This window comes from Acipenser ruthenus, chromosome 27 (assembly GCF_902713425.1).
Source record: "Acipenser ruthenus chromosome 27, fAciRut3.2 maternal haplotype, whole genome shotgun sequence".
NCBI classification, from domain to species: domain Eukaryota; kingdom Metazoa; phylum Chordata; class Actinopteri; order Acipenseriformes; family Acipenseridae; genus Acipenser; species Acipenser ruthenus.
In genome coordinates this window covers 14839376-14859372 of record NC_081215.1, presented here as the reverse complement: position 1 = coordinate 14859372, position 19997 = coordinate 14839376, and the positions used below count along the sequence as shown (strand labels likewise).

The 19997-nt window shown below is 40.4% G+C and overlaps 1 protein-coding gene across 2 annotated transcripts in view; it reads left to right on the top strand.

Moving 5' to 3' along the window:
• Positions 1–19656, top strand: part of LOC117432249 (proline-rich protein 5-like) — a 50127-nt gene extending 30471 nt beyond the window's left edge. For both annotated transcript variants that reach the window (XM_034053876.3, XM_034053877.3), the window contains exons 3-9: positions 4407–4487; positions 5246–5294; positions 7309–7366; positions 10748–10839; positions 11238–11378; positions 12997–13117; positions 15485–19656. In XM_034053876.3, the coding sequence (XP_033909767.2) occupies positions 4407–4487; positions 5246–5294; positions 7309–7366; positions 10748–10839; positions 11238–11378; positions 12997–13117; positions 15485–15774 (832 nt within the window). In that variant the 3' untranslated portion in view covers positions 15775–19656. The remainder of the gene's footprint in view (positions 1–4406; positions 4488–5245; positions 5295–7308; positions 7367–10747; positions 10840–11237; positions 11379–12996; positions 13118–15484) is intronic.
• Positions 19657–19997: the final 341 nt, after the last annotated feature.

Sequence of the window (19997 nt, the reverse complement as noted above, 5' to 3'; positions counted from 1 at the left end):
GCTGACCTTGCTTTAGTACAAAACTTACCCTACATACTGTTTTACAACAGTGCTCTTAGATTACTGTGCCTGCTTAGATATATTATCAGCTCATCATCTAACTATACAATCTCGTGCAATTAAACTATACTTAAAGTCCTGACAGTAAACAATGTAACTAAAAGACGCAACAGACAAATAAATCCATTCGTGTTGACTCAAAACTTTATTTAGGCACTTGACGATTTGACTGGCGAAAGATAACATTGGTTTATTAGAGTTCATAAAGATAACTTTCCTTTTCACTTCCTTGTTTGTTTAATTCTTGCGCTTTTTGCTGCATTACAGCCCTTCATTAATTTCTTTATTTTAAGTTTCCATTGCATTTTGTTAATGGCACGTGTGCAATACACAAACCTGAAGTGTATTTGTTGCTGTTCTTGTTCTACGTTTCTTAAATAAAACTGTCCGTTTTAAGCTACTTTTTTTACACAGCAGTACTCACACATTTTTGGTCACCATCACATCTTTTTGCTAGAAACTGGGTTTTCCCGTATTCTGCTGCTGTTAATACAACACCTCTGCACTTACAAGCATCTGTATTCAAATTGTTACTGTGCTTCTCGCGCTTCAGTTTATTAAAACGTGTCATATGCATTTTTTGTTTTTATACAGACCGACGTCATGTATTGACATTTGCTTTTAAAGGGAGATGCAGCATTTTTGTGCCTAACCCCTAAAAACAGCATTCAAAATGTTTTTTCTTTTTTGTTTGTTTTGTTTTGCTGTTGCATTTGTAACCATTTTAGTCGCAGTCTGGAGCCCCGCATCATCATTTCTCATTTCTTCGTGATTCAGTGGTACAAACATATTGAAACATTACGATGGTGCGATTGAGGGAGCGTTGTTTTTTGAGGAATCATATCGTCAAAGAACTGTAGGTGCGTACCAGTGTATAGGCCATCTGTGTGAAAACGTGTGCTGTCGGTACACGTTTCAAATAAATTACTACTGCGATACACTACGCGTTCTATTTTGTTAACTACACGTACTATTTTTTACTACACGTATACATTTGGGCCAATCAGTTCTTTAGAAATGAAATAAGAGCCAATGAATTTAAAGAAAATAGTACGTGTACTAAATGATTCAATGAAAAGTCGCCTCACATTTTCCCTGCTCTTCCAAAAGTGATCAGGGAGTCTGAGCTTTTGAATATTTTTAAAACCCGTCTCAAAACATACTTTTTAAACTTGCCTTTCCAATTGTTTAACTTATGTTTGTACAATGTTTTTTTTATATGCCTTTACTTTTCCTGTAGTATGTTTTTTTTTTTCTTCTGTCACCGTAAAACTTCCGATAATCGCCGGGTCTTTTGTAAACGACAAGTTATAAATAACACTATGTAACACAATTTTTGTTCCTGGGTAGTAAGTGTTATTTCCTAATTGCTTATTGCCTCAAAAGTATAGAAAATGGCTATTATTCTACACAAACTTTGCTTTTGTGACCAGGACAGTGATATTTTGAAATTTACCTATTTCCAATGAGAAAACAGGCAGATTTGTGTCTTTTCGTTCACATAAAGTCAGAAAAAAACAACAAATGAATCCAAATTAACATGTATTTATACTAAAGTAATACAAAAATGACTACAAAAGATTTAGAAGTGAGTAGTTTTTCGAGATTTACGATTATACTGTAAATCACTTTCACGAATCAGCCCCCAAATGTAGTCTCCCATCATGTTCTCGTTATACTGTCCTTGGTAGCGGCGTTCAAAGTCCAGTATATCCTGGTGGAAGCGCTCGCCTTGCTCCTCTGAGTACGCTCCCATGTTCTCCTTGAATTTATCAAGATGAGCATCAAGGATATGGACTTTGAGGGACATCCTACAGCCCATTGTGCCGTAGTTCTTCACCAGAGTCTCAACCAGCTCCACATAGTTTTCAGCCTTGTGATTGCCCAGGAAGCCCCGAACCACTGTGACAAAGCTGTTCCAAGCCGCTTTCTCCTTACTAGTGAGCTTCTTGGGGAATTCATTGCACTCCAGGATCTTCTTTATCTGTGGTCCGACGAAGACACCGGCTTTGACCTTTGCCTCAGACAGCTTAGGGAAGAAGTCTTGAAGGTACTTGAAGGCTGCCGACTCCTTATCTAGAGCTCTGACAAATTGTTTCATAAGGCCCAATTTGATGTGCAGTGGTGGCATCAGCACCTTCCGGGGGTCCACCAGTGGCTCCCACTTGACGTTGTTCCTCCCCACAGAGAACTCGGTCCGCTTGGAAGGGTCCACCATGCAGAAGTAGCAGTTGCTTAAGTGGTCAGTGGGTTCCCGCCAAATTCTTGGGATAGCGAACTTCATGGCTCTCTTTTCCCCTCTGTACCATCCTACAAAAATACATTTATTTCACCCATGACTAATGTGTAAGAGATTCTCGCAACATTTTTTTCATATATGATAAATTTTTTCAATAACATTAAAAATTGTAAAACATTTACAATTTTAAAAATTGTAACAATTTTTATAAAATAAGATTCTGAGCAACAATTGTCCATCTTACCTTCCAGAGTTTTTTTGCAGTGCTCGCAGGTGAAATGAGGTGCCCAGGGTTTGTCTTGATCCCCGACAGGCATGCCGAAATATGCCTTGTAGGCCTCACACATCTTAGCAGATGCTTCCACGGAGTACTTTTTCGCTCTTGTCTTGATAAATTGGCCGCAGACATAGCAAAATGCATCTGCCGGATGCTTGCAGCCTCTTGATGCCATCTCAGAAAAATGCAGATATGTATCCACTTAGGCAGCTGGAACTAAACTGAACTGGTGGGCTTAAGGTCCCTGTATTTATACTACTATTTATATTACTGGAAAGTTCTAGAAAGTTCTAGAAGTTACTCCAAGTTTACTCAGCACTGAATAATAGCCATTTTCTATACTTTTGAGGCATAAGCAATTAGGAAATAACACTTACTACCCAGGAACAACAAAAAAACAAAAAAAAATTGTTACACAGTGAATACAATGCGCGTTACACAGGATGTGTTTTTTTTAGTGGATGTTATTGTTTTTATTATTATTAACCATGGTAGATGCAATTCAGTTTTTCAATGCAGATTCGTTCTTCTGCTTGTTCATTTTCTAACGCTTTGCATATCCTTGTTTACTTTTGCTTTATACTTTGGGGGTGTGCAACTTACAGAGACTAGGGTGTGTGAACTATGCATCAGCTGCAGAGTCACTTACAATTACGTCTCACCAGAAAGACAGAGCACAAGGAGGTTAAGTGACTTATAAATTGGTAATTGTATGTAAAAATAATGTGTATAAAAATAATGTAATTGTATGTAAAAATAATGTGATATCTTGTAACAGTTGTAAGTCGCCCTGGATAAGGGCGTCTGCTAAGAAATAAATAATAAATAATAATGATTGCATCTGAAGTATTTGAAGTGATGTTACATAATAAACGCAGGGTCTCAGTAGTCGGCCGGCTTGTTACAAATATTGTAAAGAAACGCCCACGGCGCTATATAAAATAATAAAAATTATTATTATTATTATTATTATTATTATTATTATTATTATTATTATTATTATTATTATATTATATTAGTAAGGGTCATCACAATCTATTATTATTATTATTATTATTATTAATAATAATAATAATAATAATAATAATAATAATAATAATAATAATAATAATAATAATAATAATAATAATAATAATAATTGATTGTGATGACCCTTACTATTTTTGACAGTAAAGCAGGAGACTGAGAGATAACAATTATTAACAAATGTATTATACTTGATAATAAACAAGGTCCCTGTCCGGGCCAGGACCACGCCACGTAAAATAACAAATGCCAAACCTCAATGAGACGGCTGCACTCGCAAATGTATGCTTGCAGCGCAGAAGAAAATCTCTCTCCGCCATATTTGCAATATTCCTTATTTTAAATTGATTTCTTCTTGTCTAAATGGTACTAATAGGCTACTGCGCCTATTAGGTTGTGCATAAGAAGCGATTACAAGCGAATATGTTGTTATGACAAGCCACTAATGTAAAATGACTATCCACCAACACAAGAAATACGTAGCTCATGTCATTCTTTTAGAACACGTACCAATTAAAATTGGTACACGTAGTCATTTCTGTGCTCTGATTGGTCCAAATGAGTATGCTTAGTGAATATTTGGAACGTGTACTACACAATGCATTTTTGACCCAGATGACCTTACCAGTAGCAAGCCTGTACCAGTAAAAGTACGCGTACCACAGCTTGAAAACCACTGACATAGACGTCTGACCTAACATGTGTCATGTTACTGTTTCAGTTGTTGTGTGTCACACTTGCGTTGTCAGTGTTCAGAGAAGTGTTTATTGAATTGTGTTGAAGCAGTGTTGTTTGTGTTGTCAGTGTGCAGACTGCGGTGATCAAGGTGTTCCAAAGAGGAGGCTTGCAGACGAGTGAGCTGTACACCCTGAACGAGAGCATCAGGTAAGGGGGCTGACTGACTGACTGACTGCCCGGCCCAGCCCAGCCCGGCCTGGGGGAGTTCACACAATGGCTGAGACAAACTGAGGTTAATATCGGCTTGATAGGATTCCATCTGCATGACTTCGAGTCTCATCATACAAGTATTATATATATTAGAGGCCGTTTTATAAACATCATGACAAACTGGACACCTTCACTTCCCTCACTTACCTTCAATATGAGTGTCACCCGGCTGCATTCAGTATTAAAGTGTCTATCAGCAGTCCCAAGCACATCAACCCCCTGTGAAATTCCCTCTAGTAAGACCAACATGCTGTCAGCTACAGCACTAATCCCTCTGAAAACCTGGATGCAACATCATGTCGGTTATTTTGTTAAAAGAACAGTTCAGAACTAAAAAAAGTTATTTAAAGTTTGCATAGAAGAAAACTAAAATAAATAACATCTTGGCAAAATTCTTTGACAAATTGTTCTACTCTTTACCTTCAGTGGTAAGGCGATCCCAGAATACAATGTGTTGATCCCTTGACTGCCCTCACCAGCAAGGTTCCACTGTCATTTAATTTCTAATAAATGAATATCTGCTGCTTGCAAAAAAACAATACAAAAAGAAAATTGAAAAATTTCTCCCAGCAGTGTAACGTAGCACACAATAAAAATAAATAAATACATACAACAAAGCTATGCAGGCATTATTTGCAGCAATCAGCATACTGTTCCTCTTCCTCGTTTCCATCCCTCTCAATCTCTTCCAACAGGAGGCTGCTGAAGACCGAATTGGGCTCCTTTATCTCTGATTATTTCCAGGTAATATTTGGCTGAACTTTGTATAATTAAACCTAAAATCCTTTTTTTACCTCACATAAATCACATTGACCGGAGCTCATGAGAATACAGCCTTTTTCTCTTTACAGTTTTACATTTAGAAAATGCACTGGGCATAATTTTAAAAATGATAGCTGATTCATACTGTTTTACTTTAATGGTGTTTATCAATAGGATTCACAATCTACTCCTAACATTGGTGATTTGCACACTAGACATGCACGCAAGTGCACAGTTAACCTGAAAAAAGCACCTTGAGCTGCAGGTGCCCTGTAACATGCATTCTTACCACTGAGCTGTAATCTCAGGGTTATTGGAATGTGTGGAGTTGACTTGAGTGGCATGAGGAAGGCTGTTCACCCTTTTAAAAGTTTTTCATTGTAAAAGCACAGCAAAGTGTAATAAAGCACAGTGAAAACATGGCAAAGCATGGGGAAGCATTGTAAAGCACATAGATGTATGGAAAAGCATAGTGAAGCATTGTAAAGCACAGAGAGGTATGGGGAAGCATTGTAAAGCACAGAGAGGTATTGGGAAGCATTGTAAAGCACTGAGAGGTACGGGGAAGCATAGTAAAGCACAGAGAGGTATGAGGAAGCATACAGAAGCATTGTAAAGCACAGAGAGGTATGTGGAAGCATTGTAAAGCACAGAGAGGTATGAGGAAGCATACAGAAGCATTGTAAAGCACAGATAGGTATGGGGAGGCATTGTAAAGCACAGAGAGGTATGGGGAAGCGTTGTAAAGCACGGAGAGGTATTGGGAAGCATTGTAAAGCACTGAGAGGTACGGGGAAGCATAGTAAAGCACAGAGAGGTATGGGGAAGCATTGTAAAGCACAGAGAGGTATGGTGAAGCATACGGAAGCATTGTAAAGCACAGAGGTTTGGGGAAGCATACGGAAGCATTGTAAAGCACAGAGAGGTCTGGGGAAGCATACAGAAGCATTGTAAAGCACAGAGAGGTCTGGGGAAGCATACGGAAGCATTGTAAAGCACAGAGAGGTCTGGGGAAGCATATGGAAGCATTGTAAAGCACTGAAAGGTATGGGGAAGCATACAAAAGCATGGCAAACCGCTAGGAATGATTGCAAACATTATAAGATATGAAGGGGAATGTAGAAAATATATTATAATGACATTTGAAGCAGAGAAAGCAGAGAATGATGTTCCATTGATCTGCACAGCGCATCTAAATCATTCAAATATGAACCACCTCGAGGTTTTTCATATTTTTAAAGCAAACTATCGTATAACGGCACACACAGCTGCATGCGCTCATGTGACGGGAGCGCACTTATACGAGAAACAGGCTTGTGGGCGAGACTAGTTTAGAAAAGAGTTGAAAAGAAAGCAACAAGTGAAATTCTATGAAAAAATGTGATCTTTAATGTGATCTTTATCAATGTTACCGTTATAACTTGTCACACAGGTGCACAGTAAAGCATGTTTTTAAGCATTCACACTTATCAGCTGCTGCTGAGCTGCTTATCCTCAGCGTATGGGTGTGCCTATAGACCTATGTGCTTCTCGCTGGCAAGTTTTTTAGTTTTTTTTTTTCAAGAAAAGTTTTGCAACTTTTTAGTAAGCACTGATGCAACTTCAGGAAACTTTTAGACACGTTTCAAAGTGTGGTCTGCTTTCCAAGAATACAACAGAGGAAGTAGCAAGAATAAACCTGTAGTGGAGGATCCAGATTAAATAAAGCAGTTTACAGGGCCACTTGCAAGTAGAAACATTCATTTTGTATGGGTAATTCAAGGCTCAACTACCAGTAGACTTGGCTAATGCCTTTGTCGGTATTACCCTTAGCTGTAACATTTGTCTATGTGATTAAGGCAAGGAATATGTTTTAATTGTGCTACATCTTTCCTTATACAAGTACCAAATAACAGAAAAGCTGAGGAAGAGCAAGTTGCAATAAAGTTATGCTAAAACTGTGAAATAGCCATTCACCAGTCAGTTGTGTTTATGAAAAGCTGTGTTTCCTTTGCAGAACCAGCTCCTCAGCAAAGGGTTGGTGCACATTGCAGAGAAGATCCAGCTGTACCAGGGTAAGCCTGAGCCGAAACACCAGAGTGATGGGACGCCAGCACAAGTCTGATTGAATCTTACTGAAACTGCCGCCAGCGCTCTCTTCTGTGTAGCTCCAGTAAAACTAACTGGGACCAGGAGTGTTTGAATAATCAAATTACAAATGTGAAATTGTTTAAATGACTTCCCCAATCAGGAAACCTCTATAAAGATGGAATTCAATGACAATTTTCGATGACAACAGGGCAGGCTACCAGGGAGCTGTATTGTATTTATTTATTACTCTGAACTGTGAGCTTGCAGCACTGAGACAAAAGGGGAAGGGGGCACTAGGTTTGGCACAAATACAATATTTTATGATAAAGGAAAGTTTTTAAACAGAGCATTCTCATAATGTTAATACTTTATTAGCAGAGTAAATCATGTGTGGGATTTTAAGGAGAGCTATTAGTCTTCATTGTTTTCTGTCTGGTCTTGGAATGTCATTCCTTCATTAAAGCTGCCAGTAGAATAAATTGGAAGATAAGAATGTGTGGTATTAGTTTATTTTCAGATGTGCCTGCTAAACCAAGCCATTCAGAAGAGCGCGGCTGTGTTTACTTCCACCTTGACTTTGCTGTTTTTCTCCTCTCTTGTTGAACAGTATTTTGAAAAAGATTTAAACACAGTAGACCAATATAAGATCATAAGAAAATGTATGGAAAAGGGGAGGCCATGCAGCCCATCCAAGCTCGCCTGGTTCCTAGTAGCTGATTGATCAGAACTTTGTCAAGTTGGGCCTTAAAGGATCCACTAGATTTTGCCTCAACCTTCCCTCTGTCCTAAGTCTATCTCCTTCATGTATAAGTAGAATGACAATATACAGTGGCAGTGTTTGCCCCGTGTTGGCCCTATACAAAGCTCAATTCCGGGGTCCCTATTCCCTATTCTTAACAGTAATACTGCCCTACGATACCATGACTTTCAAACAGAGTAACATCGACACTATTAAATGTATTGCATTTTACTACAGCAAACGCAAAAAAACACACACTCGCAGACACACTACATGCAATTGTAGTTGAAAAATCTCGTTTTTGGCCAATGTGGTGCATGATTCATATCTGCCCTAGTCCAGTCAAATGTTCTGTGACATTGAGGAAAGTGAATCGTTTTTGATTCATTTCATGTTCAGGTATGAAAAGCTTCTCTCCCCTGACACTGCTGTGACAGGCACAGTCAAAAGCAGACACAAGGTAATACTGAGGTTAGGATTCAGGCCCAGCAAATTTCCCTTGTAGATGTAGCTGAGCATCACAAGAGGCGAGGACTATACATCAGCTGGAAACACATTTATTTGAATTTGTTTCCAGGTTCATTCAAACACGCAGCCCTACGAGTGTGGGACACCTATACATGTATTCCCCTTTGTTTATAGTGTGCCGAAATGTGTTCATTTTTAAATGTCTTATGCAGCACATACTGACATAAACCTCCACACGGCTTTAAACTGCGACACATGTTTTTTTTCTGTTTGTGGTGTATAGATAAAAAGAATTAAAATGGCTGGTGCAGACTTGAAGTGAATATGTTTTATTTTAGACAACATGCATGTGTCTAAAGCCGCTACTGAGAATATACCTACAGACGTGCTCAAATTTGTTGGTACCCTTACAGCTCATTGAAATAATGCTTCATTCCTCCTGAAAAGTGATAAAATTAAAAGCTATTTTATCATGTATACTTGCATGCCTTTGGTATGTCATAGAATAAAGCAAAGAGATTAATTATTGCTTATTCTACAAAGATATTCTAAAATGGCCTGGACACATTTGTTGGTACCCCTTAGAAAAGATAATAAATAATTGGATTATAGTGATATTTCAAACTAATTAGTTTCTCAATTAGTATCACACATGTCTCCAATCTTGTAATCAGTCATTCAGCCTATTTAAATGGAGAAAAGTAGTCACTGTGCTGTTTGGTATCATTGTGTGCACCACACTGAACATGGACCAGAGAAAGCAAAGGAGAGAGTTGTCCGAGGAGATCAGAAAGAAAATAATAGACAAGCATGGTAAAGGTAAAGGCTACAAGACCATCTCCAAGCAGCTTGATGTTCCTGTGACAACAGTTGCAAATATTATTAAGAAGTTTAAGGTCCATGGAACTGTAGCCAACCTCCCTGGGCGCGGCCGCAAGAGGAAAATCGACCCCAGATTGAACAGAAGGATAGTGCGAATGGTAGAAAAAGAACCAAGGATAACTGCCAAAGAGATACAAGCTGAACTCCAAGGTGAAGGTACGTCAGTTTCTGATCGCACCATCCATCGCTTTTTGAGCGAAAGTGGGCTCCATGGAAGAAGACCCAGGAGGACTCCACTTTTGACAGAAAAACATAAAAAAGCCAGACTGGAATTTGCTAAAATGCATATTGACAAGCCACAATCCTTCTGAGAGAATGTCCTTTGGACAGATGAGTCAAAACTGGAGCTTTTTGGTAAGTCACATCAGCTCTATGTTCACAGACGAAAAAATGAATCTTTCAAAGAAAAGAACACCATACCTACAGTGAAACATGGAGGAGGCTCGGTTATGTTTTGGGGGTGCTTTGCTGCGCCTGGCACAGGGTGCCTTGAATCTGTGCAGGGCACAATGAAATCTCAAGACTATCAAGGCATTCTGGAGCGAAACGTACTGCCCAGTGTCAGAAAGCTCTGTCTCAGTCGCAGGTCATGGGTCCTCCAACAGGATAATGACCCAAAACACACAGCTAAAAGCACCCAAGAATGGAGAAGAACAAAACATTGGACTATTCTGAAGTGGCCTTCTATGAGTCCTGATCTGAATCCTATCGAACATCTATGGAAAGAGCTGAAACTTGCAGTCTGGAGAAGGCACCCATCAAACCTGAGACAGCTGGAGCAGTTTGCACAGGAACAGTGGGCCAAACTACCTGTTAACAGGTGCAGAAGTCTCATTGAGAGCTACAGAAAACGTTTGATTGCAGTGATTGCCTCTAAAGGTTGTGCAGCAAAATATTAGGTTAGCGGTCCCATCATTTTTGTCCATGCCATTTTCATTTGTTTTATTATGTACAATATTATGTTGAATAAAAAATCAAAAGCAAAGTCTGATTTCTATTAAATATGGAATAAACAATGGTGGATGCCAATTACTTTTGTCAGTTTCAAGTTATTTCAGAGAAAATTGTGCATTCTTCGTTTTTTGTGGAGGGGTACCAACAAATTTGAGCACGTCTGTATATATTAGAACATGCATATGTACATACATGTGCCATGCTGTGCATTCTGGAGAATACTGAGCACATCAGAATCCGGTGACACACAGCCTGGATGTGCCTGATGGCATCCCCTTGACTGCTGTCTGTGGTTAGATTGAATGTGCTCTTCACTTGTCAGGTGACAGTCTGCTGCTGATTCTATCTGAGACGTGGGACCAATTCTTCACCGAGATCCTGCCAACATTACAGGCTATCTTCTACCCTGTACAGGTAAGTAAGTGCATCCATCACTGAAAAAAGCACTCATACGATACAGAGAAAAACAAAGAGCCACACCAACCCCTTAACATCACGTGTGTTTGAGTGTGTGCGTGTGCATGTTCATGTGTGTGTGTGTGTGTGAAAGCTGGGAAATGTGAACAATGGTACGGCTATCACGATACCCTTCAAAATGGCAGATTTGAGAACATAACAGTTTTGTGAGCTGACAAAAATTCTAAAGACATGGATGACGGTATTTTACAAATTAAAACGTGATCTAAAATAAAGCAGTGAGTGCCATTGTCTCTTCTAGTGTAAGAGTGTCTTCTCATGAGCACGTTGGGTTCTCCAGGTCAGCTGTGCATATGAAGCTGTAGTATGACGCCTCTCTCCCTGTCTCCTGGCAGGGTCAGGAGCTCACTATCAGACAGATGGCCCTGTTGGGTTTCCGGGACCTGGTCCTGCTGAAGCTGCCGCTGGACGAGCTGCTGCCCTGCATTCAAGAGCAGGCCCTCCTTCCTATCACACAGATGCTGCTCATCCTTCAGGTGGGGAACACCCTACTCTCCTGTCTCTTCCCATCACACAAATGCTGCTCATCCTTCAGGTGGGGAACACCCCACTTTTCACGCTCCCTCCTCCCTCCCCCCTCCTCTTGTCTCTCCCTCCTCTCTTCTCCTCTCCCTCCCCCTCTCTCCTCCATCCCCTCTTCTCTCCTCCACTCTCCTCCCTCTCTCTTCTGTCTCCATCCCTCCCTCCCTCACATCACACAGATGCTGCTCATCCTTCAGGTGAGGAACACACCGCTTCCTCCCCCTCCCTCTCCTTCCATGCTTTGTCTCTACCTATCTCCTCTCTCCCGCCCCCTCTCTCCTCTCTCCTTCCCCCTCCCTCCCCCTCTCCTCTCTCCCCATCTCTCCTCTCTCCCTCCTTTCCCTCCCTGTATTCAGAGTAAGACATGCTATCTGGCACAACATTAGTGGAATGCTACTTCATGTAAACAACTTATTCCAATTTCTCATATGTGAGTATTTTGATCTACTACAGATACTGTTCAGCATTAGGTGGTTATGAAGAAACAGTTTCCAGATTATTGGAAGGAATAAAGTTGTGACCATCGTCTGTGTATATTGTATTTACTTATTATAATATATACATGAAGGACATTAAAGAAAGCACTCCTGTGTGTAGTCTTGCTTTGTAAAAACTCTTGTCTGACGCACTGGGTGAGAGGTTAGACTGGTTTTTTCAGGGTGTATAAACTCATGTATCCTGTCAGAAAAGATTCTATTACAAAAGCATTTCCTTAACTCGTGATAAGAACAGTGTGTGTGTTTGTATCACCATATCTATTGGGGTATCATGTCTAGAATCTAGCTCGTTGCTGTTGCTACGCTGAAAGTGCTTTTATTATGGGCCTCCAGTCCTTCAAGGACTATGGTTTCCATAGGAACACTCGTTCTACACAGTCGTCCTGTGTTACAGGACAGGAGCTGAACTGGCACAATAGTGATGGTGGCAAAATCCATTGAACTGCAACAGTGTTAGCAAGCAAATCCACTGTACACGCATACACGCATAAACTGTGTTTAAAATGAACCGTTTATGGGATTATCCCCAAATGTAATCCGGAAGGCCTCTCAGAGGCTAGGAGTGTTTGATAAAGGAGAACAGGCAGTTGCTGCAGTCACCACGTACAGTGTGACAGACAGGCAGACAGAGGGACAGACACCATTGGTTCATTGGGGTCCACACTTGGAATGAAGACCTTGAAAAGCATTTACATCAGTTTAGTAAGAGTTCTAAAACCACTGCTTACTGATGAAATGCTTCACAGAGATACCTGAGCCCTGCTCACAAAGTGAACATCCTTCAAATAAAATGGAGTCAGGAGTTACATTATTACCTTGTAACACACCACCGCAATGCCAGTGTTCCTTAAATATACACGCATATATAGACTTATAGTATCTTAGAAAGGAACATCTTTTTTTTAGCAGTGTAGGAAGACTTATATAACTCAGCACATCAATAAACAAGTGATCTGTCTTTTTATAGCTATTCATCGAAACCCAGATTAAATATGTCAAACTACATACTGTGTGTGTGTCTGTGTTTGTGTGCGTGTGCGTGCGTTGCTATAGTAACCGGCTTCTCTATTTTCAGGGGATCCATGATCCCAGCGGTCCCTGTGAGGAGTACTCCCAGCTGGAGAGGCTGGTGGAACGTGTCGTGTCTCCTTATCTGGGGAGCTGCCTGGACAGGACAGGAGCACCCTGTCTGCTGGGTGAGTCTCACTCCCTCACACACAAGTGTCTTCCTGCTAGTCACTCTAGCCTCTTTGGAAAACGTCCTGCTGTGTTGAATTCACCTGGCCCAGGGCCTGTCTGCAATAAACGCGCATCCTCAAATAAGCTACCCACTGTACATGTCTTCTCCAGAAAAGAAACCCTCTATTTAAATACTAATGGGCTTGGGGGTAGAGGTAGGGTTGGGAACTCATTGCAGGAATTTTTCAACACAATTCCCACAGCTGGTTTCCACTTTCCCACTACAGTCCAATTACAATTAAGCAGCCCTGTATACGTTCTTATTAATCCACCTAAACGGCTCATATCTCAGAAGCCATTTTGAGATGCCAACTTTGTAATATTTTCATTGCAAAATATAACCACCCATTCATCTGGTCCTCTGATCTAATATTGCTACATACTGGAGTCATATTATTATTATTATTATTATTATTATTATTATTATTAATTTATTAGCAGACGCCCTTATCCAGGGTGACTTAAAATTGTTACAAAAAATCATCGTACAAAATATCACATTATAGAAGAACACATTACAGAATATCACATTACAGATAAGAGCAGTTATAAAGTACAGTAAAATCAGTAGAAAATAAGGTCAAATTCAAATAAGAGCAAAATATAGAATACAGTAAATAATTACATTTAAGAGCGAGTTCGACTAAGAGCAGTTAACTTATAGTAAAAATACTTGCTAATACGAGTAAAGTCTATTAGGAGCATGTAGTAAGTACGATAAATGGATGAGAAGGATTTCATATAACAGCAATTGCAAAAAACATGAATATGGATACCTATAAGAGTAAAATCAAATACAAGATATAGTAAGTAGTTCTAGGTAGGAGCAGTAGTTGAGGTATGGAGCAGTTCAGTGCAAGTACAAGCTGTTGCAAGTACTGGTACAATTGGGTGCCATATAGTCCAGTATAGTCGAGAATTGTGAGGTTTACAGATGCTGTCTGAACAGATGTGCCTTGAGGAGGCGTCGGAAGGTGGTCAGGGACTGAGCACTCCTGATATCCGTCGGTAGGTTGTTCCACCACTGAGGGGCAAGGGTGGAGAAGGAGCAGGCTGTGGAAGATGAATGCCTAAAGGTTTCAGATATCCACTACTCAATGTTATTCTGTTTCTCGAGGCGAAGTTCTGTTGAGGGTTAAAGTGTCACATTGTTTTAACACACACATGATCTCATATCCATTGTTTATATGTCTCATTTCAATCCGGGGTGCCATTCCTTTCACATTAGCATGTCATAATCCTAACAAGAAATAACTGGGTAGGACCGTGCTGATAAAGTAGGCAGACACACAGGAGCTAGTGGAAGAGGAATTTACATTGAGAATTCCTTTGTGAACCTAACAATAGATATAATTTTTCGCCATTCTGCAAATCCTTTGGAAAGGGCTCAGAAATGTTAAACAGTAAGTAAACATTTATAAAATATGCAGTTTCGAAAGAGTTAAGCAATGAAAACATTCTCACAAGAGTGCCGATCAGAGTGCAGGAATTATCGTCATTGTGTTCTGCTGAACCTGGGCTCCACCTGGGTTATTGATTGAGACAGCGCTGACATTATAGAAAAATAAAAAACATTGTATGTGTAAACCACAACCTGTAGATGACATCAGTGGTGTCTGCATTTGATAAAATTGTAATTCCAATTTTTTTATTTAAAGTACATTACTGGCAACCTATTTTCTGTGTGTATACATTTTCAGTTAATACTTGTTCAATATAAACTTGATGTTTATTTCAGACTGTTAATTCAGACTCTTTTGCCATGTCATAGTTGGGTTCCAGTTTGAGAGTGTTCTATCGCTGTAATTGTATTGTTTCTGTTTTACTATCTCCTTGGCCAACGTCAGAATGGAATTCCTTCCCAATGAAGTAAAATGGCGCTATTTGTTTAGAGCTAACCTGTCTTGTTTTGGTTGCCCTAAATCACCTGTAATGTTCCCATTCCTTGTATTGAATGTTTATCCTTGTACTGAGTGGCTGATTAGAGACCTAGTTCCCACAGCAGACAACATTGTTTTTGTAAAATTGTTGCTTCTGAAAAGTTAAGAACAAAGACCCAGGCAAAAATCGTGCACGGTGCTTATTTTAATATTTTTACACTATCACACATTTTCTAGTAACTCCTACAAAGTGCATGTACACTTGTTGCCCTAAATGTTTGACAAATCTTTAGGGCAGCATATGTCTTTAGTAATTCCCAGTGTGTGTTCGATGCTGTGTGTCCTGTGATATTGTGTAGATTGAGTTTCATTTCGTTTTTTACTTGTACCTTGGACTTTCTTGGTCTTTCCACAGACTCATTTGTTTGCTGGTCTGTGTTTCAGAGAGCCAGATGTCCAAGTCTCATCAGAAGGTGGTGGGCCTGATGCATTATGGGCCTGAGATCGTGATTACCCAGCATGCCCCAGACTCTCTGGCGCCCCTGGTGGAGTTAGAAGGAGAGGCGTATCTGGAGAAGCTGGGTGGGGTCCGGAGGCACACCATTGCCAATGCACACTCCAACCTCCAGCTCCTTGCTGTCGCCTCCATGATGCATTCTGGGATGGTAGAGGAGGACAAACCGACACTGTCAGCAAGCCCCACATCACTGAGAGCCAGAGGGGACTGGTCATGATCTCAATGCAGGGCTCCCCTGAACTGAGCTGCCCAGCGCCTAGCTAGAACCTCCCCAGGACCACTGCTGTCCACACACCTAGTGATGGGACCAGGTCGGCCCAAACCTTCGTAAGGAAGTTGTGCCTACATGGAATGGTTCAGACCTGGGTTCATCTACAGGAGAGTTAGTGAGGTGGAGGGTCAAGACCTCCTCTAGTGGTCCCCTCTCCTCTTTGTATCTGCAGGATCAGTACAGGCACTCATTCTATAAAGAGACCCTCAGCTGAGGTGAGGTTTGGAACAGACCACACACAGAGGGATGTTAAGAGAACAAAGATAAATATAAGTGCAGGTCCTCTAACTAACATCTTGAATACTGCAACCCTGCAGTTCTGGCATGTCTGACTTGATCACACAAGGTAGAGGCCAATTGTTATAAATAAGAAATACAAGAAACTAGCAAGAAACAAGTTGTGTTGGATCTGGCTAGTTTTATACCATTATAACGATGGTATTCCTCTGATAATTTGCCTTTACTTAATTGTACAATGGAACTAATTGGTGAAAGAAACCTGAGAGCACTGTAATACAGAGGCCGGCAAAGATTCTCTCAAAGATCTTTGGACGTGTTCAGTAATTGGAGAGAAGAATTATTTCTGAATAGCTGTGTTTTTAAGAGGGACTTGGATCCCTTTTGGAAAATAAAGATCTCGACTTATTCATCCTGTGATGATAGTGACTGGTCAGCAGCAGCAGATGGAAGGAAGCACTCAAATTATCCTCTACTGTCTTCAATACAGCACCCTGGCCCTGCTTTCTGTGATGTTAATGTGTGAGTTTACCTGCTCTTCTCTTCTGTGGTCTCCTGCGTCCTTCAGAGGAAGCAGACTACTCCAGCCCCTGGTTGACAAGGCTGCTGTCCCCTGTCTGCTACTAACAGCTACCCGTCCTGTCCCCACCTCCCTCCTCCAGACTCCTGGGTAGGACTTCAGTCAGACACAGCCTCCAGCCTCCCTCCTCCCTCCTCCCTCCTCCAGACTCCTGGGTAGGACTTCAATCAGACACGTCAAGGACTAACATTGGTGTGTCTAAAAGTTTCCCAACATTATGACAGCAGTTTTTTTCCCCAGCACAACAGTAGTCCTATTTCTGGATTCCTAATAAACTCTCTGTGTGAAGCAGAGTGTCTGTCTCATGTCTAGCACACTGTCATGTGTATTGGGAATCTGTAAAGGTTGGAAGTTAGTTTTTAGTATATTTATTTTTAGTATATTTATTTAAAAATAAGTACTTCATTATGGTCTTCAGTTGTAACTTTGGTTAACTCAACAGATTTTTAAGATTTGTCTGTGGCTTTGAGATGTCAAATACTTCCCTGACGTGACGCTGTTGGGAGAACTTTCAGATCCATCAATGGAACAGCCAGATCCTGAGCGAAGTGACAAGCGTGGAAACTGCTAATGCCAACTCAGAACAAGATAAATACATTAAGAACAAATACATTAAATGAAATTCCCTTAGAAGAAAACAAATCTATAGATTACTATAGAAGAAGTTCTATTTTTCTATCTTTCTACAGATCTGCAAAACCAGTGATTAAAGTCAATAGATTCTGTAGGATTCTGAAGGTTTTTGATGCTAAATAAACACTTGAACTAATAAAATGAGATGCATGTACATATTCCTCTCCCAGAACTGCCGCTACACACATTGGGAAATATTTGAAGCCTGATTGTGTTTTTTTTTTATTATTATTTTAAGAAAAAAACTGTTTTACATTTTTTTTTGTAATTATTATTCTGAAATCCAAAACATGTATTTACATTATCCTTTCCAAATCAAACACAAGAGGGGTTCTGTTGAGCAGGAATGACTCCAGTGGGTATTGATTATCATGACACAACCTGCCCAGTGGTTTAACTCCCAGGCCTGCCCTTGCATTTACCTCAGCAGGCCTTCAGCCTGGCTTGATAGCCCATGATTAATGGTTTACAATATACTTGTATTTAGATATGAAAGATTTTGTTAACTTTGAAGTCTAAAGTGTATGTTTTTCTGACTGCTGGTTGGGTCATTGTGCTTGGTTTTAAACAGGGTAAAGACAACGCTGCCTGCAAATTCGAATTTCATTTATACTGTCTGACGTTTCATATGTTCTCACTATGCTTTCTGCATCTTGTCATGTATTAATTTAGTTTTTTTAGTGTGCCCAATTATTTGATCCCACATTCTCTCCACAATTTCGCCACCACAACAGCTCAGCAGAACTAGAGGTCAGTGGACGTCCTCCGATCCCACAACCAATCCAATTGCCTCTTTACACCCAGGAACTCGAGAACGGATGTTGGGGAACTACCGACCTCTGGAAGATAAAGAGCAGTCCAGCAGGTGTCCATCTGAGCTCACCAGGCGCCAGACCAGCAGGGTCTGCTGTAGCTTGTCAATGAAGTCCACAGCTCATCCACAGTCATTCATTCAGACACCACACTACAAACGGTACAAAGTTAGGTTGAGAAAAGTTTTGCTTCATAGTATTATATCTTTTTGCCAGTTCGGTTTTGCTTTTCAGGCCCCTCCCAGTTTGCTGCACTTTTTTGGCCCAAGTGCCCTCCCTCCTAAATGATCTACTTTCAGCAGCGCTGCCTGGCCCTCCCTGCTATCCTCTCAATCTACTGTATTTACTTTCAGCAGCGCTGCCTGGCCCTCCCTGCTATCCTCTCAATCTACTGTATTTACTTTCAGCAGCGCTGCCTGGCCCTTCCTCCCTGCTATCTTCTCAATCTACTGTATTTACTTTCAGAAGCGCTGCCTGGCCCTCCCTGCTCTTCTCAATCTACTGTATTTACTTTCAGCAGCGCTGCCCGGCCCTTCCTCCCTGCTATCTTCTCAATCTACTGTATTTACTTTCAGAAGCGCTGCCTGGCCCTCCCTGCTATCTTCTCAACCTACTGTATTTACTTTCAGGAGCTCTGCCTGGCCCTCCCTGCTATCTTCTCAATCTACTGTATTTTCTTTCCACCCACAAGGTTCTGTTGTTGTTCTGCTGCTGCCAAGTGCTTTTCTGTTTGTTTGGTTGGTTGCCAGCATGTCCCTTTGCCAGGGTATGGAGCGGGTTGAAGCCTGTGGGTAGACCCCTTCCTAGGTAGTTAAAGCTGCAGCCCTCCTACTGTATACACTTCTTAGATAGCATGCCTTGGATTCCTGAAAATATGATAAAACTACTTGTCCTGTTCTGTTTTATTATTTTTGTCTAATGAAACTAGCTAACAATTACTCCATAAGTCTTACCTGTTTTGCACTTCCATTAGCTTCATGGGTCTCAAATGTAGTTAAAAAAATAAACTCCTTATAGAAAACATGGTATCTAGTACTATTAAGGTAATTAAAGTTATCACATTATTTGCTTTATTCTCACGATAGCTGTTGCACGTGCACTTCAAGGGGCATTTTACCTCAGCAGTGTCAAAGCGTACTACTGTCTGAAAGCATGTGAGTCAATAGGGGAAGCAGCTGGTTGGTTAATGTCAGGAAAGAAGCCATTGAAGGGGTGGGGACAATTTCACCCTCCAGGTCACCAAGCAATTGCAACACCAACTGAAAGCATGGCTTGCAAGCATAGATTTATTTGACCTAATACCATGTATTAAATAAAAAAACATATATGTTTCTTTCAAAACTGGACTGTTGATACCTATATAATGAATGAACTGCACATAAGATGTATGGTAGTATTTTGTTTGCTAGTCTTTTGAATTTCAAAAACTATACTGCCCGTACTTCCTGACGACAAGGTTTTCCGTCCCAATATTGAATGAGCTGTAATCGATGGTATACCTGTATGCCTGGAAGTGGGCATGCAGCCAGTATCGGCATATACCTGCATGAAGAGGCCTTCAAGAGATTAAAGAGAGCTCAAACTCTCCCAAACACTATTATTACTACTACTAATTACTGTGTGGCTGCATTTTGAAATATTTCTATTTTTATTTATGATTTATTTAAAATTGAAACCCCTAGTTTAAAACAATGCCAGTCAGCCTCTGGTCACAAGGTATCAAAACCAATAGATGGTGCTTGTGTTTTTAACCCTAAGACTCCCTCCAGTGTTCAGTAGTTTGAACTGCAGCTCACATTTTTTTTTTTTATATATAATTCCCTTTGGATAATAATTATACAGAAGACTTTTGTCAGCACCTATTTAACAAACAATCACTGAAGTAGTTCTGTAAAGCAGGTAATAAC